We start from the raw sequence: 27376 nt of genomic DNA on the forward strand, positions 1-27376 counted from the left end.
TGCTCCGGTTTGCACGTGAGAGTGATGAGTAAGTACGCGAACCGAGGGGACGGCAACGAAGAGCTCGGCGAGTGGAAACGGTGGGAAGGACTTCCGGAAAGAGTCGTCGGTCTCTGGCCGGAGGAGTCTCCTCGATCTCCCGTCACCGTCTTGATTGAAGTGCTTTCAGTCCGGGTACCACAGGGGGAGAAACTCCACAAGACGGGAAGAGTGGACACGGAAGTTTGAAACAAACCGAATACTAATTTAATAACACCGGACATGTGTTTTTGAGACTTTTCAGTGCACTTGTCCGACGGTTATAAGCAACGTGTTAGCAGCGACCCATGCGAGAACCAACTGTTGAGTGCTCGATGTGCATTTAATGGTCTGGCGCTGCACACCACCACCAGCTAGCGTCAGTTAGCCTCCATGGCTACCTTCAACATTAGCTTGTGGTCGCCAGATAACCAACAATATAAATGTTTCTGTGTAAGTTTCCACTCCATACTCCATGTCTGACTACGGTGCAAGTTTTTGGGATATGTGTTACAAGTCTGTCATTGTCACTTTAATGCTTATTGCTGATGATTTGTTGCTTTTGACATTGCTCTTGTGAAAGCAGAAAGTTGCACAGAGACACTAGGTTTAAGTATAACAGCAGTTATTGCACTGCTGCAGTTCAGTGATGATTTTGCATTTTCTTGATGTTTGATTTTTGTATCCAACACCTTGTTGTTGTTGTTGCCTGTAGACACTATGTTCCCTGCTTGTCATGTGTGCAGTGTACTGATGTTTAACAGTGTTAGCTTGTCATTTAAAGAGCGAAAATGAGTGGGCGAACATCCCAGTTATAACAGAGGGAAATAGGGGTTCATGATGTAGGCGTAATGTTACTGACAACATAGTTGAAGGACAGTTAGAAACCAAACAAGAGCATACTTTTCACAAGTTTACTCACACTTATTTGAGAATTTTTCCTGCATTAGTTGTAAAGTTTAATCAACCCTAGCATGCACTTTATTACACTGTTGGGAGCGTGTTTGCAGTGTACATTTAAGCCAGTGTCATTTATACAATTTGTGTTTTAATGCAGTTTTCATATTGAAAACTTAATGAAATCATCAATGATTCTTGATTATTATTTTTTCCCCACTTCTCTAGATCACTTTGAAATGCCCTTCTTTGAGGTCTGAAGCACTCAGGATCCATTAATGCCCGATAAACTGATACGTACTGGAGTAAACCGGATCTGCACAGCTGACCCGCAGCACCCATACTCCAGGAGAGGACAGACAGAGCCAGGAGAAGGGGTCCCTGTCTTCTCCCGATCCCGTCCCCGCCTGCTGACCAACTTTTGGACGGTGAGCGACTTAGTCCGGTTTGGAGAGTCCCGGCTGCGGCCTGGCACCCTGCCCTTATGGGGCAGCAGCCGGGGAAGTTCGTAGGGGACCAGAGGAGACCTAGTCTGCCGGCCTTCATCAAGGGGGGATGGAGAGAGTCGTCACGCCATGGGACCCAGCCCTGTAACGTTTTTGCTGTGCACGGTAAGAACAAACACTTCTGTTAAGACCCTTGTAAGGTCAGTTGTCAAATGTCTTTTGTCCAGCTGTTATCAGTTTACTTAGTGCTATAAATGTGTTTAATGGAAAATGTTGTCATATAAGACTTACACACCTTTCTGTCTTGTGCTTCCTTTAGTCTGTTTGCAACATTACTTTTCAACAAAGTCAATTACACAATAAAAACAAGTAGACTGGTTTGACCATCGTACCTTTTATTCACTGCAAGAAACCAACATGCAGAAGATGTTGCATGTAATTAGAAATCGCAGGACTGTACAGATGTACAGCATCATAGAGACTGTGGCTTGCACACCTGAATAAAAGACTGTAATAATACATTTTAAGTGTTTATAATCAAAATCACCACACATCAATATTACAAATATCTTACAAAGCCACTCTTTGCCATCCATTTTGACACAGGGTGACCCTAGAGATGGTATTTTTAATGAACTGTTTTTGATTGGTTCATTGTTTGGTCTTTGTTGTTGTCTCGATTGTCTGACACTTGTCCAATTGAGTGTGATTTAATTTTTTTTTGTTTTATATGTAAGAAATACAAAAAATGTTGACATTACCTTGAATAAATGCGAGCTGAGACATATTTTTGTCAATATGAAATTTAAGACGTCGTGATAAAATAACAAGCAGATTGTGGGGTTTTGAGATATTCCTTAAGGATGTAAATGGATAGTTTCTCATACAGTGGTTTGAGTTACGCACTGGTATTGATGCACGTATATTAGGTTAGTCTATTGATCCTGTGGTCGGAGATTTCACAGCCATCTGTTTGTTACGAAGAAATGAACAAGGGTCCAGCATTGTTTTGTATTTCTGACATTTGATTATACTGTTAAACAAAGGAGTTTCATAATAGAGAGAGGTCTTAAGAGATTGAAACATTGTAAATTAATGTTACATTATGGTAATGCACTTCCAGCTGTAAGCATAGGGCACACAGTAAAAGATGAGCCGGCCCCCGTCCTTAGCCCTGCCCTTATTAAGCTTGCATTGAAGGAGGAACCGATGAAGAAGAAGTCTGAAACCAGAAAGAACACCTCCCCATCTATGGTGTAAAGGAGGCTTTGTGATGTGGCAGAGCTCAGCAGTGCCTCCTCCTGTGTGTACACAGGGTGGTATGTAGTGTGCACTACAAAGCGATATTGTGTCTGTGGCAGCAAACAGCTGTGTTCAAAATGCAAGGCAAGTTTAGATAGCCGCCGGATAAAAGGATACCTGGAATTGCTCGTGAATGATATCGGACACGGCCAGAGTAGCCACAGATCCACCTGAAACATGGCCGCTGCCTGATTGAGCTCATCACGCCCACGCTGCCCTCCTCAAGGAGCCTCTTTTGCCTCTGTGGAAGGTTAGCATGCTGCTGGCACCGAGCCTCACCATGCTCTGCAAAGCACTGACATCCTCCATGTTACACTTAGATAGATGTCTTACCGGGGGATGGTTTTCCCTTGAGTTGTGTATCTGTTAATCCATGTTCATATAAAGCAATGTGTCTGTTCTTTTCCCAATCAAATGACAACATTTAAAGCAAGCATGCCAGAAAGCAGACTTTAGTAGCTTCAATCATAACACAATGAAACCGGTGGTTACATCGCCAGTTACTTCACTTCTTGTTTTCATCGTCAATGGTTTGATATTTACTAGTTTGGGCTCATGAAAGTGCCTTCGTGGTGGTTTTTACCTTAATTTATTGCCCGGAATAGCCGCACACAATACAACCAAGGTAGAGGAACTTGATGCCTGCAACTACTTTCCACTGACTCATAAGTCTTGCATAACGCGGAGGGGGACAGGACAGGAAGGGTCAGGAAAACAGATGAAAGCATTTGCCGGTAAATGGATCGGATTTGGCAAAGGGTCAGTGACACGGGACGTACTTGTTTTCCCCTTTCCTGCTGCGATGAGCAGGTTACACTATGAGAGGGGGATGTGAGTCATAGAGCAAGGAGGGCAATATCAACAGCATGATTCTACATCTTATGTGTTTTTTTTTGAGCCCCCGCTAGTTAACACGAGGCTTAGCCAGCGCCATGCTGCTTCTCAGCGGGCGGGTTCAGACCTCGGCATGCAGCTGCCTGTGAGAGAGAGAGAGAGAGACGGAGGCAGCGGAGGGCAAGCGAGGACCTGTCTCTGCTCTTGGCATCTCTGTGTACTGTACACCGAGGTATGATCTCACCGGCTCGCTGGCTCAGCTCATAATGAGCGAGCAGGGTAGTACATTTCTGGGACCATAACTCGCACACTGTATTTCCAGATAAGTTAGTATCTCACTAACTATGGAACGAGATCAATCGCGGACTAGATTACAAGCTGCGGTAGGTTACCAGGCCTGTTTAAGAAACAGGTCTGAGCACAACAGAAGAGTGTACTTGATCCCTTCTTTCTCCTCTAATTTGGTCCTGTGTGTTATGTTCACTTGTAGATACAAAAACACACCCAGGATTGACGATATATGTGTTCAGCTGTGGTGATTGCTGATATTCAGCCACTCCTATTTATAAAGATTGACATCAATTTTACAGTTTAGTAGCCATCCATTATATCCATTATATCTATGCTTTATACTGCAGCTTTCCTCTTCCAAACCACTGCCATTTTCAGTTAAAAGTAATTTAACTGAAATATAATAATTGCAGCATTGTGTAACCATGATTACTACCAGGATAAACGTTGCTTTAGTCAGAGGTTGCTGTGGTTATTACACTCGGTAAGGTGACGTTTGGATGCGCCTCCCTCCTTCCTCCCTTCATTTTAGTATGCAGGAAGTGGAATTGCTGGGTAAAAGTATGCAACAAAGGAACGATGCATTGCATTTGTGTCCCTGCCCTGAAGAAGGCTGACTGAGGAAAGAGGAAAGCAGATTTGGGACCTGGAGGGTTCAAAGGAAAGTGAATCGTAATATGTCTGATTTTGAGTTATCCTAGTCGTTGCTGTTCCTACATTTGATGGTTTGAAGGACATTTGCCCCCTGGTGGTCGCTTTTATTTATGGGGTTAATGTGTTTTATTAGGGTGACTATTGTCACCTAGATGCCATATCCATTCAAAAATAATATTATTACTAATGCAACTACTAGTACTGTTGATGCATCTTATTAAAAAACCTATCCTCGATATTTTACCTGTTATACAGGAAGGCACACACATTCAAAATGTGTCATTAAATCATTCAAATATAAACTGTTAGATCCAATACAGATTTAAAAGCCACCAAGAGTCCATGTCCTGATGTCCCGTGTGTGCATTGGGGCTCAGCTAGAGAAAGACACTGATGTGCATGTGTGATTGTGTGATTGTCAGTCATGGTGGTAGACGAGTGTAATTATTTTTGGACGTATTTGCTCGTGAGCATCTTTCATTGGAATTAATTGGCTGCCATATTTGAGTTCATGAGTGGTTAGGTGCAAAGCGTCATAGGCTCTGATCCTGGTTGCACGTTTATATGTCACAGGTATTTTAAACGTTTGGAAATTGGACATGCAAGGAGTCCATTAATTCAACTATATCGCCTTTCAGGAAATGTAGTTTCAGTTCTTCAACTTCTAATGCAAACAATGCGACGAGGTTCTGAACTCTGAATGCATCACATCAATACAGGTATGCAAGAGAGTTTGTCGTCCTCTGTTTATTCATTTTGTTGATGAAACTGCCTTTTGTATGAAGCTTAAACAATAGGCTGTAAATCCCTTAAAACGACTGGAAAACAACAACAACAGCTGGAAACAGCGTCAGGGTTTTTACAAACAGCGGTTTTGGCGTGTGATTGAGCCACTGATTGCCCTCGTGTTACTACAGCCAGCTTTAATTTGTAGACGACAAGAAGAGCACAGTGCCAACCTATGGTCATCAGCCAGATGAGTTGGGTTACAGAAAATGTCGGGTCCTCTGGCATGTTGCTTCTCGCTTGGACCGCTTTCAGTACGGACACAACAAGACTTATCTTACTCATAAGCTGCACCCCTCAATTTCCCCCTGTGTGACGCCTGGAGGCTAGACTGGCAGAGCTTCAAGTATGTTCAAGGCACATTATAATGTGGGGATGAAGGAAGACGACACCCCCCTTGTTCATTGTCTCTATTTGCTCATTTCTATTCAGGGTCATCGGGTGCTGGAGCAGTATGTACAGGGCAGAAAACAGGAAAACACAGCACACCAGTTCACAGTCCATGAGCAACTAAATAAGAAGCCTTTTGACTTGCAAGTTTTTTAATCCATTTCACTATGTAGAGGCTTCAGTTTCTAAGTGATGGTGGACAATAGAGATGCACTGATACGGATATCGGACTGATACGGATATCGGTCTGATACCGATTCTCTGCAACAATGGGGCGATCTGGTATCGGATAATTCAGGACATTTATATCTATGTATTTATTTATTAGTTACATATTTGACAAAGTTAGGAAAGCAGTGTTTAAGTCGAGCCTGATGTTGCCTTACACATAAAAGAATGATCCCAGCCACTTCCACACAGTGACACACACTGCTTATCAATTAAACACTGATTGGTGCATCCTTAGTGTTTAATGTACTTTAAGAGTTGTATTTTGGGACAATGTTAGGCAGTCAAACCCCTCATCTCGTGTGTGTGTGTGTGTGTGTGTGTGTGTGTGTGTGTGTGTGTGTGTGTGTGTGTGTGTGTGTGTGTGTGTGTGTGTGTGTGTGTGTGTGTGTGTGTGTGTGTGTGTGTGTGTGTGTGTGTGTGTGTGTGTGTGTGTGTGTGTGTGTGTGTGTGTGTGTGTGTGTGTGTGTGTGTGTCCTGCAGCAGCGTTTGTGCAGTAAGTGAATCCATTTCAGTTTTAGTCTGTCTGGCTCTTTCTTGGCTGGAACTCGAGGAATCTATGCAGTCTATACACTAAATCTCCTCCCATGATCCCTGTGGATTCTGAAGACGGCAGGAAGGGTTTCGTGTGTGCATGCATACACACACACACACCTACATACCCATGCAGCAGGCGCCTCATAGTAATGCTCATTCAGGCCAGCTGTTAGGTCCCTGGTGGCTTGTCCTTAGCCGTGGCTGGCCATGTCTCCAGACTAATGGGCACACACACACACGCATGCTCACACAGACCCTGTGTGACTCTCAAGTGACAGGACTTCTGCCTTATCTAATCTGTTTACTTTTTAACCTTGATAGTGGTTTGATGGTGTTTTGTGATGGCATTCTGAGAAGTGTGTGTGTGTGTGTGCGTGTGCGTGTGTGTGTGTGTGTGAGAGAGAGTGTGTGAGAGACACACATTTGTCCTTTGCCGGCTGACACCTTGCTGATTAGTAAGTCTTTTCCCCTCTCATCAAGTTTTGACCACCTGGAAAGAGTCCTCTTTATTACCACCCTAGCTGATGGCCAGTCAAAACAGCTGTTTTTATAAATCAAGGTAGTTCATGTCTCACAAATTCCTTGTTTTTAACTCCTGTAATCAGAGTCCACAAGGACCTAAATTCTGGTCAGACAAAGCATGACAAATGCACAGTATTTTCTCATGTCGAGATCTGAAATATTCTGAATGATTAAGTCAAGGTAGTACAAAACACACACATGATCCATATCCCACAGAAAACCAGAGCCAGATTAATGTGTTTTGTCTGATTATAGTCCTGTCTGCATAGGAGTGGTTTACAAAGAGGAGGCACAATCATTATGGTGTTTGACCTCTGCTTATACCATTTCAGTTTTATCCAAGTGTCCCAGTAAAGCATGACAGTGTATGTACAACACCAGGACCCTGAAACTGAAGCCATCGTAACGTCATTATTCACACCTCTTTTCTTTCTCCTGTGACAAAATTCCTGAATGAAAAGTAGCTATTATATAACATATTAACTCGCCAGGTCAGCGTGACCACATCAATAGATTACCGGCCGACAGCCTCTCTCCGTGTGCTCTTTGCCTCTTGAGCCGGTCCACTCTGTTTTCTGGTGAAGAGCTTGTGTTTGTGTTTGATCTGTTGCACCAGAGGTGTGTTGAGTAATAATGCATATTTTTACTATGAGAAAACAGAGAGCGAGAGAGTTGAACGTAGGGCAAGCCACAGCAGTGGAGTGAAGAATGTGACCTCTTTTGCATTCCTCCCTCAAATAACTGGTGCAATCCCATTCCCTCCCCCCCCCCCCTCCCTCTTTTCTCCCTTCTCTTTCCTCTTTTTCTCCTTTTTGACATTGTCTCTCTATTTAATTGTCTTGCTATCATTCTAGTTTAAAAAAATTTCATATGGATTTTACGTATCGCAGAACAGTTTCATAGACGGCGAGGACTAGAGACAGAATGAGGCTAAAGTAAATCAGCACGCAACAATGGAGCCATCAAAATATTACAGTATACAAGACTACTGTCAGCTTTCAGAGTGCAGGAGTTGAGATCATATGTGTATTTGTTGTGCAGAATGGTAACGTGGGTTTGTCTTGTGCATTTTTAATAGTTAACTGCAATCGCCCACTATTGTCTTCATGTAAGACAAAGTCATGACACTGTGTGTTATGGATGGTTGATATTTAGCTTCCCTTTGTTTGCCCTATATATCTTTATATACTGTGTTAAAAACACAAATAATGTTCACGAAGGGATGTCCATCCTTCTGTAGTCCGTAAAATTTAAAGCCGTGCACCATACCTGTTTTCTGGTTTGATGATGTATAAAAATAAAACATTTGGAAGCATTTATAATGAATTAAATTGCTGCAAAAAAACATCTAAATGCTAAGATTGAGAAATGATCTTCCACTTGTAATGAAGTTTATTTGAAAAGGGAAAAAAAATACCAAATGCTTAAACCAAAGCTTTTCCGTACTCATGAGGTACAAAGTGTTTTGCACAGAACAATTGAAAGTGTAAGCGTGTCGGTATATGTTAGGTTAGAGTTAGGACAAACAGTCCTGTTGAGTCATTGACTCTCACCCTGCTTTTTGTTTTTTCGATTCCCTTCAGCGTCTGCAACAATGTTATGAAACCTCGGCCTGAGAGGCCCAGTTTCTGACAAGAAAATAATTATCTACAGAACCATCTTTTTCTGTTTTGACCACCCATGTATCAGTTGCAATTCTAGATATACTTCTAAATTGTTTAAAATGTCCTTTTTCTTCTCTTTGCTGGTCATCTGTCCATCGTACACAGACAGTACATACAACACTCACATGCATACCGAGAAGCTCCAAGTTGGGTTAGGAATGCAAAGTGGCAGCTCTTTGCCACCCGGGTCCAAGCACACACGCACACTCACACTCACACGCACACACAGAGAAAAAACCACCCCCTGTTCCCCACCCCATGCCCGAGCAGGCAGCCCCAGCTCCAGACACAGCTGTTGTTTTCTCTGCAGACAACCTGCTACCTAGTTTGCCAGCTCTGTCTTTTTTTGTAAGAATGTCAGCCATGTATGGCTCTTGGTCAGAGAGCCTCCCCGTGCAGATTACAGGATTAAAGTTCATGATTTGACACAAGGGTTCTGGTTTGTTTGTGTTCCCCTCACCAGTCCAGCCCGTACAGTACTGCTATGCTTGTCCTGTCCCTTTGTGTTGTGTTAAGCTCCTCTTCATAGCGCTATAAGAGGAGGCCCGCTTCGCTCGCTGCATCTGGATCCACTTAGACACGACGAAGAACCGAAGCAGCTCTGCTGCTGCAGCCCCAGAGCGTCGCAGCCCGAGTCACTCTTCTATACTATCTGTTTATGTTTCTACCCCCCAGTGGGCATACAGACATATGGGTTCTTTCCCCAGGCATCTAGAAAACATCTCAACAACATTTATAGTCAGTAAAAACAGCCTCTCTGCCTGCTCTTATTAAGGTGTTGTCTGTTTATGCGGTTGAACTTATAAATTAGACCCAAAGTATTAACCGAATACTGGCTTTCTCTTTCTATTACTGTAGAAGTGCAAACCTCCCACTCATACGTACACACACACACACACCCTTTTCTTTTCTGCTTTCTCTCCCCCGTCCTGAAAGAGTTTGGCTCCCCAAGTCTGCTCACTCATAAAACAATGGACATAAAACAGTTGAGCTTTTATTCCAGCACTCCAGGTCACAATGATTAGTTTAGGCAAATTCTGAAGATGACTGGATTAGCACCCTCTCCTCTCCACACACACAGGTTGTTATTTCAGAGCAGAGCTCATTTGTCTGGGCTTTCTTTTGCCTTCTTAATTTCCACAGATGATTAGCGGGGGGGTATTTTATCCCCCGACCAAGTGATGAATAGTTCTGTGCATTTGACCCGGCTCTCTTGTTTGCTCAAAGTATGAAATTTTAACTCTGGGCTGGCATCCATACATTTCTCTTCTCTGTAGGTTTGCATATTTCTGGCACCACGTAGTTTTGTCTGGGCCTACATCGCGGTCTATCGTGTGGAGAAATGAGTTCTGCTTAGTCACCTGGTTTGTGTTGCCCTATTTTTGTTTCTGTCATCATGGCAAAATGGTTCCTGCAGTCGCGCTCCAATAGGTCGGCCGGGTTTGACTCCCTCAGTCTCCGCCCGCCCGGCTTGAAGATGGTTACACAGCTGAGCTGACAGCCGACTGTTTACGGGTCGAGTATTTGGCTAAAGAGAGAGAGCTTGTGTGTGAGCGTGCACATATAGCGTATTTCATCATCAAATGTGTTTCATGACCTCCGGGTCAGTCTCTCTGTTTCCTTGCTTCTAACACGCCGGCTGAGAATCAACATAAAGAACATTGTTGATTTCTGCACATCAGAAGCTTTTAGCAGATATTTGAATGCGCTTAAGGCAAGTTTGCTTATCTAATATTCAGTTTCCCCACGTTGTCCACACTGGTAAGTTTATTACCATCTCGGGCTGATGCTGGAGCCTTAACCTTGAACCAGAGCAGCCACTGTTTTGTTCTGAAGTGTTCGCTCTCCCTGTAGACAATACTAAGTGGAGAATTATGTGGAACTCTAAACCCCTTAACCTCATGTGCTGGTCTGCACGCCTCAGACACTCTGGCTGCATTCTCCAGCGGGCCCTGAGTAAACACACACACACACACACACACACACACACACACACACACACACGTTCATCCATACGCCACATACATACCTGCTTCTTGTGTGCGTCTTATATTTAAGTACTCTTGGCTGTTACTATTGCTGTGACTGCTGGGTTAGATAATGTAGTGGAATGATGAACCATGTGCGGAATGACTATTGGGAACCTTCGCGGGTTTGTCTCCCACCCTTGTCCTCCTCTGTAATTAAGCTTGCTCTGTTTAGTCATTAAATTAAACTTTAATGACTTCTGTTCCATGACTTGGATGTACAGGATTGAGTCATTAGATTGTGTGTGTGTGTGTGTGTGTGTGTGTGTGTGTGTGTGTGTGTGTGTGTGTGTGTGTGTGTGTGTGTGTGTGTGTGTGTGTGTGTGTGTGTGTGTGTGTGTGTGTGTGTGTGTGTGTGTGTGTGTGTGTGTGTGTGTGTGTGTGTGTGTGTGTGTGTGTGTGTGTGTGTGTGTGTGTGTGTGTGTGTGTCCTCATGCATGGAGTTGGTAGCACAGAAACCAAGCAGTCCTTAAATATCATTCCAATATTGTTACATTTAAAGACAATATCCTCGTACCAAGTATTAATTAATGATATACGTTAATAGCTTACTTTTGCCTGGCACATGTCAGAATGTTCATAGCAGATGTTGGTAGCAGTTAATCATGTAATCGTATGAATTATTGAGCTTAATTATTGCTCAGTGAATTCTGGTTTTAATAAAAGTATTAAGTGTAAAAGTATTGCCCCGGTTCATAATTGATAGTTAGGACTTGCAACGGACTGCAGATGAAAATAAGCCTGCATGGCTAAATCTAGCTGTTTATTAATGTGCAAGACCACATGATTATGGGACATGTAAAATATGGATTCATGTCCAACATCATCTAAAGGCTATAACGCCGGTATAGTTTGAATCGTAACACAGTTGCAGCCTCAGATTTCAAGAACGTAATCAGAAAAGCAGCAGAGGTGTACATGAGAGGGAAAGGGCCACAATCCATCCCATGGGTGGATGTACGTCAGCTAACTGTTAACATACACGGCCCGGATTATAAAACGCAAGCGAGCAACTCTTCTATGAGCTCACTTCCAAACAATGTGCTTCATGTTTCTCCATCTGCAACCTTTTTTCCCCTCTTTCCTCCACCATTTTTTTTTTTATAGCCTCTCTCTCTCTCTCTCTCTCTCTCTCTCTCTCCTTTTCTCTTCATCCTCTCATCTCCCCAACACTCTGTGCCTGCGGTAAGTTAATGGGCCTTTCTCAGAGTTTTGAGGAAGCCTGCGTTTCTTCTTAATTGGCGTTTTGGGGTGGTGCATGAGAGGAAACAAATGTTTGCCATACCAGCACTGCAGCGTTGATGCAGGGCCTGGTGCCATGTGACTGGATGCTTAGGGTATTGAGGTCACTACTAGAGAAGCGACTGAGACGTACTTCAGAATGCGTATAGTTTGGATTCCTCCCAGTTCAAAATGAAAATCTTAATCTTAACCGCCAGCTGTTGATCGGGGAATAGTTTGACGACTCCAGAGCACCTTTTTCTGAACTATGCTTTCCCACAGTTGAAGGTCTTTTCCAACTGTCAGAAGTCATAATAACACACATTATATGAACCCTTGATGATGCATTCCCAGTCATTAGCAAACTTGCTCATAAATGTAGGCAATGATTGCCTGCATCTTGTAGGACAGACATGACCGTATCTTTCTTCTCTATTATCACATTTCTCCTTGTCTCAAATGTTGCACATGAATCACTTTTGTCTTCAGAAACATCTGTTTATTGTCCTCTTTTCCTCTCTTTGTATTACTGGCCAAGTAGACCAGATAACCAGATGACCAGATAATTGTCTTCCAACAATATTTGCAAAGTATTCCTACCGGTTGACATAAAGTTTCTTTAAGTCAGCTACAGACACAAAGACTTGATCATAATGATAGAAACAAAAAGCGTCATTGTATCTTTTTAGTCAGCGCTTTTGCTCCCTCATTGGAGGTACCAGTCACCAGGTCAGCCAAGTTAACTGGTTTGTGTTATTGTGTCATCATGGAGCTGGCTTCCCACCATTATGTAATTACCCTCTTCACTGGGCTTCTTATCTCTGAAGTGATGTTAAAATATTTGCCAGACATAGTCAGTAGATTAAAGCTTTTGTGTTTTCAATCTTGATCTTCGGGCACATATAACACAAGTGGACAAAATAACAGAAACACATAGCAATATCCTGCAATGAAATAGATTACGCCTCATAGATGATTAAACTGTTCAATAGTCTGTCTGACAAATGCAGCATTCGTTTTGTAATTGCATTAAACTGTATGGATGTTAATGACGGTCTCTGTAGAAGGCCTACTGTAATTTAGTCCGTGTGTTGTCCTGTAATAAAGGCAGGGAGAAGAAACATTTTAGTAGAATTTAAACACAACTTAAGCAGGAGGGATATATGCTGTGGCTAGCTGAAGCAGAAGAGATAAGGAAGTTTCAGAGAAGTATTAGAGAACAATAGGTGCACCTTGATTGAGCTCAGACGTTGAGATGGATCAAGCATTGGGAGAAGCGTGCAGAAGCCACAGAAGTCAAAACATTGCTTTTATTGGAAGATGCCATTGACATTTCTTGACGTATTTCTAAGAACAGCTGTTTATCTTATTTTTATGACTAAATCTGAGAGAAGACAGAAAAGAGTTTGTTTTTGTTAAAGTTGTGTTTCGCAAGACAGCTTCGCTTCTGCCAACGATTCCTTCCAGATATGGCGAAACCAATGCCGCTGTCTAAAGTCACACGGTCAGACAATGTTTCTCCAAAGATCAAAACATTAATGTTCTTAACTTGATGAATCCAAATATGTTGCTAACTTTGTTTCTCGTTTGAGTGGTGTGTGTGAAGTCCAGAGTAGAATGCTGAAGGTTGAACTTTGTCAGCTGCTCTTCATTGAGAGCTTTAGCTTTGTCTTTAACTCCTCAACCTGTAAACATTTCAGAATAGAGCGAGGAGGAGGGGGGAGGGGGGGGGGGGGGCATGGTCAAAAAGAAGAGAGAGAGGCAGAAGGAGAGGGGGGGAGGGGGGTTTAAAAGTTGGAGGAGGAGCTTCTTGTAATCATCTCATGACTCCCAACAGAAGGAAGGAAGAGCCGTTTAAGGCCTCTACTGAAGCCAAACTTCAATCAAAGCTTCGGTCTCACACGCAGCTTTTCTCTCATATGTCGGCGTGAATGTTTGGGTGATGGTGTTTGTGCTCTTCTCGGTGAGTGCTTGTGTGTGATAGCGGTCTCTCCCTCTCATTGTGTGCTTGCTGCTGGAGGTGGGAGGGCTCAGCTGATGTCATTGAGTGCAGCAGGCTGAGCCTGAAAGAGGCCCTTTGTTGGCAGCTGCAGCACGAGTAGTCCCAGTGCCTCGGATACACACTCGCTCAGGACCGGAGAGAGGAATGGCCACCGCTCAGACCGCCCTACTGCCCACTCCTCTGACACATCTGCAGGTCTAACAAGCTCTTTGGACCAAAACCTGCGCCTTTTTGGATCGTCGGTGTGTCTTACAGAAGTGGAGCTAACCAAAACCCCAAGAGCAAAAGGGGGGGGAGAAGAAAAAAAACATGGAGACGCTCAGAAGAGAAAGTTGATAGACTTTTGCCGGACAGCGGACTCTGCTTTTTCCTGTTTCGTGTGGAGGAAAAAGAGGATATACAGCAGCTGGAAGGACTGAGGAAAAGAGAACCAGTACATTTCAAAACCTACTCTGGCTCGGTGCCGCTTCTCCTTTTGTCAGTTTTTGTCTTGCGTTTGAACTTTTCTCCCGTTGGACACATGTAGAGGGGGAAACGTTCGAAGGGACGTCTGATTTTGAACAAGCAAACAGCATTTTCAAGCGGGAAGGGAAAGAAAGCAAATGAAAATGTTGGAGATTTGCCTGAAATTGGTGGGGTGTAAATCTAAGAAAGGCCTCTCGTCCTCCTCCAGCTGTTACTTGGAAGGTAAGAATACTTTGCGAGTGGCTGTCGTCCCGTCTTTTAGCCTCGAGCCGTGATTTTAAAAGTTTACTTTGGAGAAATATAAACAAAAATGTAAGTACGGATGTCACAAAGGTGGGGAAAAAAGCAGGGGCTTTAGGGGACACATTGGGAAGGATAAAAGATGAAATATCCCAGTGTAACACAGTTGTGTGGAAACACAAGAATGGGGAGGGGGAAGCAGAGAGTGAGCACAGGGGAGGGTGAGGGAAGCCAGACACACTGGCTAGCTGAAGAGGAAAGAAGTGGAAAAAGAATACAAGGAAATCTGACTCCTGGTCGTGTCCCACTTAACTCTTGTTTATGAGCTGAGGGGATCTAATCTCAGTCTCCGCTCCTTTCCACGTCTCTATGTCCCGGCACATCTTGTTCATCGCGTCTGTAACAGATTTAGATAACGTGGATCTATATATTTCACCCACTCTTTGTAGTATAGCAGACTAGCGATTACCTCTTTTCCATTACTTCTAATTACACAGCGCTGGTCACAGTTGAAGTGGGTAATTGATTTGCCTGTGATGTATAAAAGTTGCACAAGGCAATTTGGAGAAATCCAGGGCACATCGAGTCTGTACACGATCAACATAGTAATTGATTGGCAATGGAAGACTCGGTGCAGATATTGTGCAACCAAATGATTTAATAGAGTTAATAGTCCTGGTACGCTCCCCACTGAAGTGGATGACAGTGATAAAGAGTCTCTAATTTCCAGACCATATGGTACAAGGCACAGCGAATCTCATGCTGAGATGTTCTTTTTGATTATTATCATTAGAATGAAGATAGTTTATTAGCATAACAGCAGGGGAATGCAATATGAATATTGTATGGCATCGTGTTGTTATTCTAAATGATGAAAACAGTCGTTCTTCCAATTTGTAGTTGCCTTCTAATCAATTTCCCTGCACTGGGCTCTGGTCTGAACATCATGTCAATACCATAATATCTCCCACGGCGGATAGAACTTCATCAGATTTATGATCTGACTCCGTTCATCTTCTTCTCCACCATCTCCCACTCAGGTGATGACAGGTGATGCAAGAGAAATATGAGAGATATGAATCTCATCACTCATAAATATGTAGGTTAAGGACTGAGGCCAACTGAGGACCACAAATAAGTTCATGGTTTTGGACCCAGACTACTGCTGGTTAGTTGCATTTGTTTTTCCATCCAAGGTGTCAATGAACAAATTTAAGATGACTAGGATCAAAACGAGCAAGACTCTCCTGCTTACCAGGACCAAGTGGAACCAAAGAAAAGCTTCTGTTATGCATCTTTGTAGTTTCCTCTTCCAGACGTCTTCTATTTTCTCCTCTGGTTGGAGCCTGTGTTGTCGTGGTCCATGTGTCAGTGTGCTGTTGCCCTCTCACAGAGAGCTGTGGTATGTGTGGCCTGTGAAGTGGACATGTGTGGCATTGGCCGCTCGACTGCGCTGCCCACACACTTTATGGCCGGGCCAGACTCTGGACACATGGTATGTCCTGCTGGCTCTCAGCTCTGCATCTTGCCTCGTGGAGCTTTTTCTATCTTACGTGATCTCTGGCCTCAGCTTAAGCCTACAATCTTTGTTTCTGAACTATTAGATGTACAGTCTGTCTTTTTATTTGCTCACATCTTCACCTGTATCTCTGCCCGCTTAGGGGAATACCCATGCTTGTTGCTCCAAATGCAACAGGCCTGTTTTTAGCATTGTAACTCACCTAAATGTGAGAGTCTGAGCTTGGCAGTATGCTCCAGATGAAATTGAATTTGGCGCATTCTCAAAGCCAAAATGGCAGGTTTGTGACCTTAAAGTAGTTCCCTATTTGGCCTTGATTGTCTAAGCGTGCTCAGGCTGGCGGGTCTAACTTTCGCAGATGAAGCTGTGTGAAAGTCCTTCATTAGCCTCCAAACACACTGATACCTGCATGTTGTCAACACTGTCATGTGACCGGCTTTGGGCCACATATGTTCTGTTTACCTCTCCGTAGGGGTTAATACTAGTTAGTCTCGCGTGCTACAAATTCTTTGTTTACTTCTTTCTTTGAGGAAACTCGCAAACGCATATCTTCTCCAACTGTCCAAAGCTCCTCCAGCTGGGTTGGACACAATAACATGAACACACTCGGGGTTACACACCAACTCCCAGAAGCACACTTCTAGACTTCATGTACGAAACTTAATTAATCATATTTCATATCAATTCCGTCTGTGTTCAGCACTGTCACACAGAATTGGCAAAGAATGTTTATAACACACTGAATTTATCTTCATTAAACATCTAGTCTTTGACAGGAAATGTATTTAAAATGATTTCAACATCAATCACAATCTGGTTTTATGATTTTGTTTTTAAGCTTGGCTCGACTGAGATAACGGTGCAGCGATTCCCAATGAGTTCACCCCCCCCAACTAGTTCCAGGAAGGAGGAGGAGTTTCCATTTAGTTTAATAATTCTGTCCAGTGCAATCAGATGTCTCGTGGGAAATTACTTTCTTTTGAATATGTTGCTCTTCAGTCGAGTTCTGCGGCTGCTGGAGTTTCACTGTGTAGTTTTATTTGGAGATTTTTAACATTCATTTTGACAATGCGGAAATAAAGAACTATGTTGTATTGATTGTTGTATGAGCTCACATACAATAACAGTGCACGCTGTGGACTTAATCGTCCAGGAGCATCGAGACCAGAGGAGTCGATCCCATCACTTCTCAGATCAAACTCTGGGGTTGGTCAGATTGTCTGGGACACGTCTGCTGACTGTCACAACTAAACGTGGACGAGCACATATCTGGATCAAACTTGAGATCTGCTCCAAACCTCAGTTTTTATCCTTTTTCTGTTTGCCACTGCACTTTATTAAGTTAAACTTGGGACTACTTATTATCTTGAACATCACTGTGGCTGCAATGTAATTCAATTTAACCTGAATTACCTTGTTGACGACAGCTTTAGAAATAGACTTGCCCTGAGTGTACCCGTAGCTGCTTACAGCCTAAAGCAACCAGAGAGGTACATGTTACTCTTCTATTCAGCCGCTGCTGTGTTTCCCACATATTCAGCTGTGCCTTTACTTCAAGCACATCGTCCTTATCCCCATGCCAAGGTAATAATCCTTAAATTGTGAATACATCACAGTTGTGCTGTGGTACAGTAAATGGGTTTCGGATGATTTTTGGCTGAGCTGAGTCTTTAAGACCAGACAGACCTTATGAGCACTCCTTCTACATGCATAATGTTTGTGCATAAGACACATCGGGTGACCTCCTTATTTTTTTGCAGAAACACAATGCAGATCTGTCTATTTTTTTTTCTCAACTAACGTCCACTTCTGCAATAAAAGTGGTGAGCAAGTCCTAATGTGCTACATTTAGCAACCGGGGGACTTTTCTCCAGTGCTTTCCACCATATGATGAAAAGCTTGAATCTCCAAAATATCACATTTTCACAACAGCCTTGAAAGTGACGTGTCTTTGTGACATCATCAGTTGAATCCAATTTTCCAGTCGTACTGTTATTGTGGAGAGTTGGAAGCTCAAGTTCAGTTTCAATGCGTTTGGTTGGTTTCCTAATGGCCCTGTGTACTATGTGCTGTTGCTGTTTTCTTACAAAGTGATTTGAAACACCTCCTCCTCATGTCTTCCACAGTGTGAAATTCTCAATGGAAGGTGAAAACCTCGTGCAGCTGTAGCCTGTTGTCTCTGTTGGAGTGATGTGGGTGTTGTGAGCTGGGGGGATGAAATATAAGATGCCTCTAAAACATGTGTGACAACAGCTGAGCAAGCCACACAATAAAGCTCACGTTTAGGCCAAACAGCAGTTATAAGATCTCTCCTCACTTCACTCCTCTGTGAAGTCTCTCTTCCCCATAAACACAATTGTCGTCGGTTCTCGTCATTGTTTTCCATTTTCCACATTTTAGACGTCAGCGTTACTGCTCTAAAATTGCTATAATTCCAGATGTGTCTGTAATTAACCCAGGCTCATTACCTGCGAGTGCAAGCACATCCATTTTACAGTTACGGTGAAGATTCACAGTCTGATGAGTGCTAGTTGTCTCCGTATTAAAGAAAGTGAATACTAAGCAGGGATAATCCAGGAAATGAAAAGTTAAAAAGACGGCGTGAACATGAGTGGGTCACATGATCAGGTTTTGTACTCTAATCCCGTGTTGGGCTCACAGCTGATGCCCTGCTTGTTGGAGCGAGGCCCGGTTGATGGACATATAGAGGAATTTAAATGACACATGGTCAGGCGGCAGTTGACATTGTTGCTGAATCATCCTACATGTGTAGAACTGTATGGGAAAACCTCCTCCCAGTGCTTCTGCAGACCAAACAAACGGCAACAGCTCTCCCCTCAGCATTGCACTGTTTCATGTTTTCCCTCACAGGTTTATCTGACTGCACGTGTTCTCTCTTTTGTTTTTTCAGAAGCTCTCCAGAGACCAGACTTTGAGAGTCAGGGTCTGACCGAAGCGGCCCGCTGGAACTCCAAAGAGAACCTGTTGGCCGGACCCAGCGAGAATGACCCCAACCTGTTTGTCGCACTCTATGATTTCGTGGCCAGTGGTGACAACACACTCAGCATTACTAAAGGTTAGTTTATATGGAGTAGTTTGTGCTCAACTAGGAACGATTCAGACATTTTGAATCAATATATCGGTAATCATTTTATGGATTTCTACATTTTTGACAACTGTCACACTTGGTGGATGTTGGAAATGACAAAAAAAGGGATGAGAGTTTCAATAAGGTTATGAATCTTACTGGGGATCTACTTATTGACTTCCTGTCTCCTTCCCTCTCTGTCTTCATCCCTGTCTGACTCTCACTTCCTGACGATGGTCTCACACATGTTATTTTTCTTCTGAACCGACAATAAAACAATACCGCAGATGGATCGCACCGACAAACAGAGGAAGGAAGGAGAGAACACATGCACCGGAATAAACAAGAAAATGTCATGTTCAACGATACTTTCCACTTCACTCTAATATGAATAGCTGCTCAGAAAAGGTTCATTTTACTTTACGGGAACATTTGCCAGATAAATAACTAATTTGAGCTAATTTAAAGTAAGTTTTTTGTTCTATCCCATCTCAACTAATGTAGAGAAGTGCATTTCTTTAGTCAAGGTCACAAATGACTGGTGGAAAAGATTAGATGCAGTGAATTCCTGCAAATTCTCTCTCTGAGATCACAGGAGTGAGCTGTAACTATACAAGTATGAGTATGCAGCCAACAAGTTACTTCCTTGATAATTAAAAGAAATGTATAATCTCACATGTTGACTAGGAGAGAAGCTACGTGTGCTGGGTTACAACCACAACGGCGAGTGGTGCGAGGCACAGACCAAGAATGGCCAGGGTTGGGTGCCATCCAACTACATCACCCCGGTCAACAGCCTGGAGAAGCACAGCTGGTACCATGGACCCGTGTCACGCAACGCCGCAGAGTACCTGCTCAGCTCGGGCATCAACGGGAGCTTTCTGGTGCGGGAGAGCGAGAGCAGCCCCGGCCAGAGGTCCATTTCTCTGCGGTACGAGGGGAGAGTCTACCATTACAGGATTAACACTGCGTCTGACGGCAAGGTAGTTATCAGGAAACACACACACACACAGACACACACACACACACACACCAAGATTAACTTCTGTCTACTTAATGATGAAGGTGTGATTAGGGAAGGAAAGAGGGAAGGGTGTCTGGTGCTCACGGTTATTGTATTTTTAATAAGGTGCAGGGTACCCTATCCTGATGGTAAAAAAAAAAAGAAAGTGTCGGGCGTATTTGTATGTACAGCTGAATTTCTTCTGTGGGATTCCCCCAAATTGCTGCGTTGATGGAGAAGCTGCTGCCATTCTGGCCGTGTCACCCTCCCGTCGGTGAGGCAGAGAGGTGAGCTAGCTCGAGGAACGCTAGCTATGACAAGAATGCCTCTAACCACCGCTGTGCTGCTCATGGCCAGCAGACGCGAAGGCCAGCCAGACACTGACGCCCATGCTAAGACATGCATTAGCACAGACAGATGAAGCCAAGTATGCACGAACACACACGCACGCACAGACACCCGGTTCCCCATCTCATATTGTTTTCCATCCTCTCACTGAGCTACAACTCAAGAGTCTGGTATGATAGACTTCTCCAATAATTTAGGATTACCTCAGTACTCCCCCGAGCTGCAGCTTTGTTTCGCACTGACTCTGTGATTAATACTGCTCTGAATAACTACGGTCTACATGTCAGCCAAGCTGATTTTTTCCCCTTAATTTAGTAAGCGGTCAATGTTTAAGCCAGTGGAGCAGCCAACCGACCATTAAATCCTCTTTTCCATTTTTCCTCCACATGCCTTCAGCTCGCTCAAAGAGCCCGTTCACGAGTAAAGAAATGCACAGTGCAGATTGTAGAGCAAATAATTTTTAGGGTTATGTAAGACTTGGACAATGGAAAAGACTGTCCACTGAGCCCTGACCAATATCCTTCCCTCCACCAGCTTCCTGAGTAATGCCGTGTGAGTTTTGAATGGTTTAAGACGGTTCTTTATGAGGAAAATGTTTGTTGTTTTATCAATACTTTACTCAGTTGAAAATAATTGATCTTGTCTTAATCCCAAATCCCAAACTATGGCAGATATCTGGTTTAGGAAATAAGTGTTAGTTGCTAAAAAAAAAGTCTGTCAATATCCTAAACTGAACTGACCTCTCGTGTACATCTACTCAAATGTAGAATCTCTCTCTCCTCCAGCTGTACGTCTCGTCGGAGAGCCGCTTCAACACGCTGGCGGAGCTGGTGCACCACCACTCCACGGTGTCAGACGGCCTCATCACCACGCTGCACTACCCGGCGCCGAAGCGCAACAAGCCCACCATCTACGGGGTTTCTCCCAACTACGATAAGTGGGAGATGGAGCGCACCGACATTACCATGAAGCACAAGCTGGGAGGGGGCCAGTACGGGGAGGTGTACGAGGGCGTTTGGAAGAAGTACAACCTCACCGTGGCTGTCAAGACACTCAAGGTAACGGCGAGATCTAGTTTTATTTACGAGCTCATTTGACATTATGAGAAAAGGCCGTATGTCTAGTCAACCTACGATAGTCGCATATCAACACTTTGTCGGCTGTTAATCTGTAATTTGGCTGAATAACGCTACCACCTGGTGTTGTATGGATGCAACTGCAACCAGCCTATGGTTTTGCTCACTTTGTTTTTGCCAATAACTGTCCAGGAGGATACAATGGAGGTGGAGGAGTTTCTTAAGGAGGCCGCTGTCATGAAAGAGATCAAACACCCCAACCTGGTACAACTGTTAGGTATGTTAAGTTATATCTATATCCTATAACCTGCGTTTGAAGAGAGGATTTTATTTTTAGGCTCAGAAGAACTATTAACCAGGATTTTTTTGCAGATGTACTCATGTTTGCAGGTTAAATAGTTTATAGTTCAGTGCAGCAGTATATTTTCATGCTACATGCAGTAAATAGTGATGTGTTTTGTTTTGCTAACTTGTTTGCCTGGCAGGTGTATGCACACGGGAGCCACCGTTCTACATCATCACAGAGTTCATGACCCACGGGAACCTACTGGACTACCTGAGGGAGTGCAACAGAGAGGAGGTCAATGCAGTGGTGCTGCTCCACATGGCCACACAGATCTCCTCTGCTATGGAGTACCTGGAGAAAAAAAACTTCATACACAGGTGGGTGTCGGGGACCTTACTCTTCCTTTTTCCAGTCTAAATGAAATCAAAAGAGGTCGCACAGTAGTGAATCTGAGTAAATTGAATTCAGGTTTCGTTGTCAAAGGTTTGTCAGGCAGTCTGGTGGTCTCAGTCAGAGCTGCTCAAATACTAAAGAAAACATCTTCTTTGTCCTTAAATCTCAATTACTCTTTTTCTTGACTTGTATCACACTCAAGCCCATGTTGATGGATAGCTCGTTTGTTCTGGCACGTTTAACAAGGTCCCTTAGAAGCAATGATTTATGTCTTTTGTATTTGCTAAACTGCATTTTAATTTTTAAACCTGACAAGACTCAGCTTGTGACTCTGAGCCACACAAACACATCTGTAGGAATCAAACACTACAGTTGATGTTGTAACAAGACATACTATTGATTTTTCTTACTTCGTCTTTGTCGTTGTTTTGTCCTACTAATGGCTATATGTTCAAGTCAGTTTATGCATTTATTTTGTTAAGTTTACTGTTAAGGGTTTTATAAAGTCCGGATTCCACCCCGGCCTACTGTTCCTCACTCATTCTCCTCTTGCAGGGACTTGGCTGCCCGTAACTGTCTGGTCGGGGAGAACCACCTGGTAAAGGTCGCAGACTTCGGCCTGAGCCGGCTGATGACTGGAGACACCTACACGGCTCATGCTGGGGCCAAGTTCCCCATCAAGTGGACCGCTCCAGAGAGTCTGGCCTACAACAAGTTCTCTATTAAATCTGATGTCTGGGGTAAGTTTGATGTCATCGCGAAATGCTAAAATGTATTCCCAATGTCCCTGCTTCAGGTTCCTATTCAACAAGGGAAAACACTTGTTCCCGTGGCTTTACATTCCAGTCATTTAGCTCTTGACATGTTTCTGTTGTTGATTGTTGTATGAATAGCACAACTAGCTGTCTTGTGCCTACATCTCCAGCATTTGGTGTGCTGCTGTGGGAGATCGCCACCTACGGCATGTCTCCCTACCCCGGCATCGACCTGTCCCAGGTGTACGAGCTGCTGGAGAAAGACTACCGCATGGACCGACCGGAGGGCTGCCCCGAGAAGGTCTACGAGCTCATGAGGGACTGTGAGTAGCAAAACTGATCGATCCAGAATACGATTAGAAGCACTCTAGCACTCTAGACCTTTTAATCCTTCTTTTTTTTGTCTTCCTGTCAGGTTGGAGGTGGAACCCCTCAGAGCGTCCGTCTTTTGCTGAAACGCACCAAGCCTTCGAGACCATGTTCCAGGAGTCAAGCATCTCAGATGGTCAGTTCTGCTTTCTTTGATATCCAAAGCACCTTTACTTGTGGCCGTTACTTTTTACTATCCACACAAATACCCTCTTGTAATGGTTGTATTGTCTTCGCTATTAAGATGTGAAAAGGTAGGTTGAATCTCAACTGTGTCTTTACTGACAGAGGTGGAAAAGGAACTCGGCAAGAAAGGGAAGAAGGCAACATTAGGTCCCATCCAGCAGGCTCCACAGCTGCCCACCAAAACCAGAAGTCTACGCAAAAACATGGATAACCGGGATGGAGACAGTCCAGGTGAGACACAATCACACCCACTGCACCTCTTGCCCTTGTTGCTGCAACTTCTTGTAAAATAGTAAATACATTTTCAAGTATCCAGTACCAAGTGTTTTGTAAATTTAGTTTGATAATTGGTAAAAGTATTGTGTTCTTCTTTATCACTGATGATCTCCTGTTTCTTTTTGGGCACTTCCTCAGACCCATTGGAGCCGGAGGTAGCTGTGTCGTCACCCATGCTCCCCAGGAAAGAGCGCCCCCCACTGGACAGTAACCTGAATGAGGACGACCGCTTGATACCCAAAGACAAGGACAAGACACGAGGCAGTGGCTTTCTCAGTCTCATAAAGAAAAAGAAAAAGAATGCTCCTGCTCCACCCAAGCGCAGTTCCTCCTTCAGAGAGATGGACGTCCACCCTGACAGGAGGGGCGCGACTCCAGATCTCCGAGACAGCGACGGCTTCAACAACGGTGCATCTTTGGCCATTAATGACATCACGCATGGCCTCGACTCCGCGAAGTTCCTGAGTAACAATAATGGCGCGGCGGGCATCACCAACGGGGCCCCTACCTACCCGGGACCTTTGTTTCCCAGGAAGAAGGGCGCTCCTGCGGTGCCTGGCCCCGGAGGGAAAGCGGCTACAACACCGCCCAGTGAGGAGGAATCCATGTCTAACTCGAAGCGTTTTCTTTGGTCCTCCAGCATGCCATCTAGCTCAGATGGCACTGAATGGAAGTCGGTCACTCTGCCGCGAGACCTCGGCCAGCGCCACTTTGACTCGGGCACCTTTGGGGGCAAGCCAGCTCTGCCACGCAAGAGAACCGGCGAGCAAGCCCCTCGAAAGGGCACCCTGACTCCCCCGCCACATCTGAACACCTTATCAGACGTGTCCTCTGCATTCCTAGGCAGAGACGCCGATCTTAGTCCTGGTTCCAGTACCCAGGCATTAACACCTAAGGTGGTCAGGAGACCAGGGTTGCCGGGACTGGAAAACTCCAAGACCAGCGCTCTTCACGCCGAGCTTCTCAAGCCCAATGTGTTCCCTGCTCTAGGGGCCGCTGCAGACGAGTGCAGGGCCCGCAGACACAGGCACGGTGTGGACTCGTCATCTGTCAGGGAAAGAGGAAAGTTACAGAAACCCAAACCAGCCCCTCCTCCACCGCCCACCAATGCCAAAACGGGCAAGATTTCCCGCAGCCCCACGCAAGAACTCCCCTCATCCACCACCTCAGAGATCAAAGCTAAGGGCCTCCCCTGTCTCTCAGAGCCCCACCACACAACCACTGCCAGTGACCAAGCCCGCTCACCCCTCAGTGAGGGCTCCAAGAAGCTGCCCCTGGGCTCCACCTCCAAACCTCAACCGTTAAAGACCTCCACCTCCTCCCCTTCAGTGACCACCTCCCTCTCCAGCCAGAGCCTCGGAGGCTTCTCTTCCTCCCTCACCTCCCCGGGCGACCTGAGCTCGCCCACTGCTTTCATCCCCTTGGTGAACACCCGACGCTCCCTCCGCAAGACGACTCCCCGCCAGGCCGCCGAGCGCACCCCGAACTCGGCCGTGACGCGCAAGATGGTGCTGGAAGGCACCGAGCTGCTCCGCGCTGCCATTTGCCGCAACTCGGAGCAGACGGGCAGCCACAGCGCCGTGCTGGAGGCCGGCAAGAACCTGTCCAAGTACTGCGTGAGCTACGTCGACTCCATACAGCAGATGAGGAACAAGTTCGCCTTCCGCGAGGCCATCAACAAGCTGGAGAACAGCCTGCGCGAGCTGCAGATCTGCCCAACCGCCACAGGGGGCGCCAACGCCCAGCAGGACTTCAGCAAGCTGCTGTCCTCCGTCAAAGAGATTAGTGACATTGTTCAGAGGTAGCGCCATAAAATCTTCAACTACCAAGATGAAAAACTGACATGAACTGTATCTAAGACGACCCTTTTCTTTCTGAGAGCATGAACTGCGGCAGATGCCGAGCTCGTGTTGCAGATCTGAGGGTAAAGCCTGCAGGAGAGCAGCAGCAGAGTGTAGGTTTCACACTAACAGTTGGCTCTGAAACTCTTAAGCCTGTGGTTATTGTGGATGGAACCTCTCTGTCGGCACCGTCAGACAGAGTTTGCAATATTGAAAAGCCTTAACCACGAACGAACAGTGTCTTTTGGCCTTTATGGGAGGCGAGGGGCCAATTCTTTACCGACATGACTTTTCAGCCAATCATTTTTGAAATGTCTTATGTATTCTAGTTGTTTCTTCCCCTTTATTGATGACACCAGTAGAAAAGAGGCCTGTGGTATTTGTTTCCATCACTGTTAGTGATGCGACAATGAGCAAAAACAAAACACTTGACCTCACCTTGTTCTCGGGTGCCTTTCTAAGACTTTAAACGACTGATGTCATAGTTCCCATTGTCACCTGTAAGAATTAGGGGGCTTCTGGAATCGCAGTGTTATAACCCGATGCCTCTGTCCAACACAACCCAACATGTTGCATTGCTTTGTGCCATTTCATCAGTGATTGGTTGTGTGCGGAGTGATGAAAACTTGCCAGTGATTGTTCCGTATGAATGCTTTTTTTTTTTTTTTTTGCAGTATTTGCAACCATGTGCCATAAAATAATAATGGGAGCAAGCAAATGAGGCGGAACAAGCTAGTGGCCTTCACCTTTGGTAACACATAGTGCCTTAAACACTAGTGGCAGAGCTGTTTTACATTTGCCACGTCACATGTGCAGAACTGTGGATCGTTGTGTTGATTTGTGTATTCGATGTGTGATTGCCATACCAAAAATCTATTGTCTCCAGTCTGTACTGGAGAGGGACCAGGGTGCACGATCTGCTACTTAGTGGATCCGACTGTTTTATGTTGTCCTTTAGACTGGACCTTTTTGTCTTATTTTTATGAAACTGATCCATCTTTCTATACATGCCAGTCACAAAAGCCACCAGTAGCAGCTCAGCCTTACAGCAGCATGCTGTTTGATCTGCAAAGAGGGATCACAGACTGAAACAGTGTTTCTTCTGGCCACTGAAGAGACTCTTTTTGCCTTGAGAGAATTAGTGTTGGAGGGCTAATGTCACGAGGGGCCCAAATGCTGTTTCAGAGGCCTTTCCACCCCAGCAGAAAAAAACGAAATATATATATCCTGGGGGAAACACTGGACTGAAATGTTTATGGATCTGTCACTTGCTGTCTTACAAGATGATGAATAAGTGAGAAGCTGACCATTGTAGAGTAAAAGAGCCCATGAAATTCCACTGTACCATCATACGTTCCTTCATGCTCGGCAGTAACTGTTGGACATCCTCAGTATCCGTGCTGTAGTCGCCTCACCCCTATGTGCCCGATCTGACTGCACAAGTCAACTGCAAGCTGCCTTGACTTCAACATGGTACTGTCAGTGTTGGCTCTCTTTTTTTTTTTTATTCCGCTCCTTCACCACCACCACTACCCATCTTTAACGTCTAAGCCTCCTCAACAATTTTGTAGACACTTTGCTTTCCTTTGTAAATACGTTTTCTGTTTTTCCTATTTGTTTCTCTCTCTAGCCTTGGTGCAATTTTTGTTGCAATAAAATAACAAGCAGTTGTGCTACTTGAAATACATCACGTGTGTGATCTTTTTCTTCAG

At 44.6% G+C, this 27376-nt stretch overlaps 1 protein-coding gene across 2 annotated transcripts; it reads left to right on the forward strand.

Annotated features, from left to right (window-relative positions):
• Positions 1-1215: 1215 nt before the first annotated feature.
• On the forward strand, positions 1216-27351 carry abl1 (c-abl oncogene 1, non-receptor tyrosine kinase). Of its 2 annotated transcripts, none has more exons than XM_076086560.1 (11): positions 1216-1526; positions 18955-19119; positions 19819-20114; positions 21250-21540; positions 21751-21835; positions 22044-22221; positions 22793-22977; positions 23163-23315; positions 23408-23497; positions 23650-23778; positions 23962-27351. In XM_076086560.1, exons 1-11 carry the CDS (start codon positions 1400-1402, stop codon positions 25626-25628), a joined length of 3366 nt encoding a protein of 1121 aa, XP_075942675.1. In that variant the 5' UTR covers positions 1216-1399; the 3' UTR covers positions 25629-27351. The 2 variants fall into 2 exon arrangements, with proteins under 2 accessions (XP_075942675.1, XP_075942684.1); XM_076086569.1 differs by having other exon boundaries at positions 21268-21540.
• Positions 27352-27376: the final 25 nt, after the last annotated feature.

This window comes from Anarhichas minor, unplaced genomic scaffold, assembly GCF_050575085.1.
Source record: "Anarhichas minor isolate MPS153535 unplaced genomic scaffold, ASM5057508v1 ptg000002l, whole genome shotgun sequence".
Taxonomy (NCBI): Eukaryota; Metazoa; Chordata; class Actinopteri; order Perciformes; family Anarhichadidae; genus Anarhichas; species Anarhichas minor.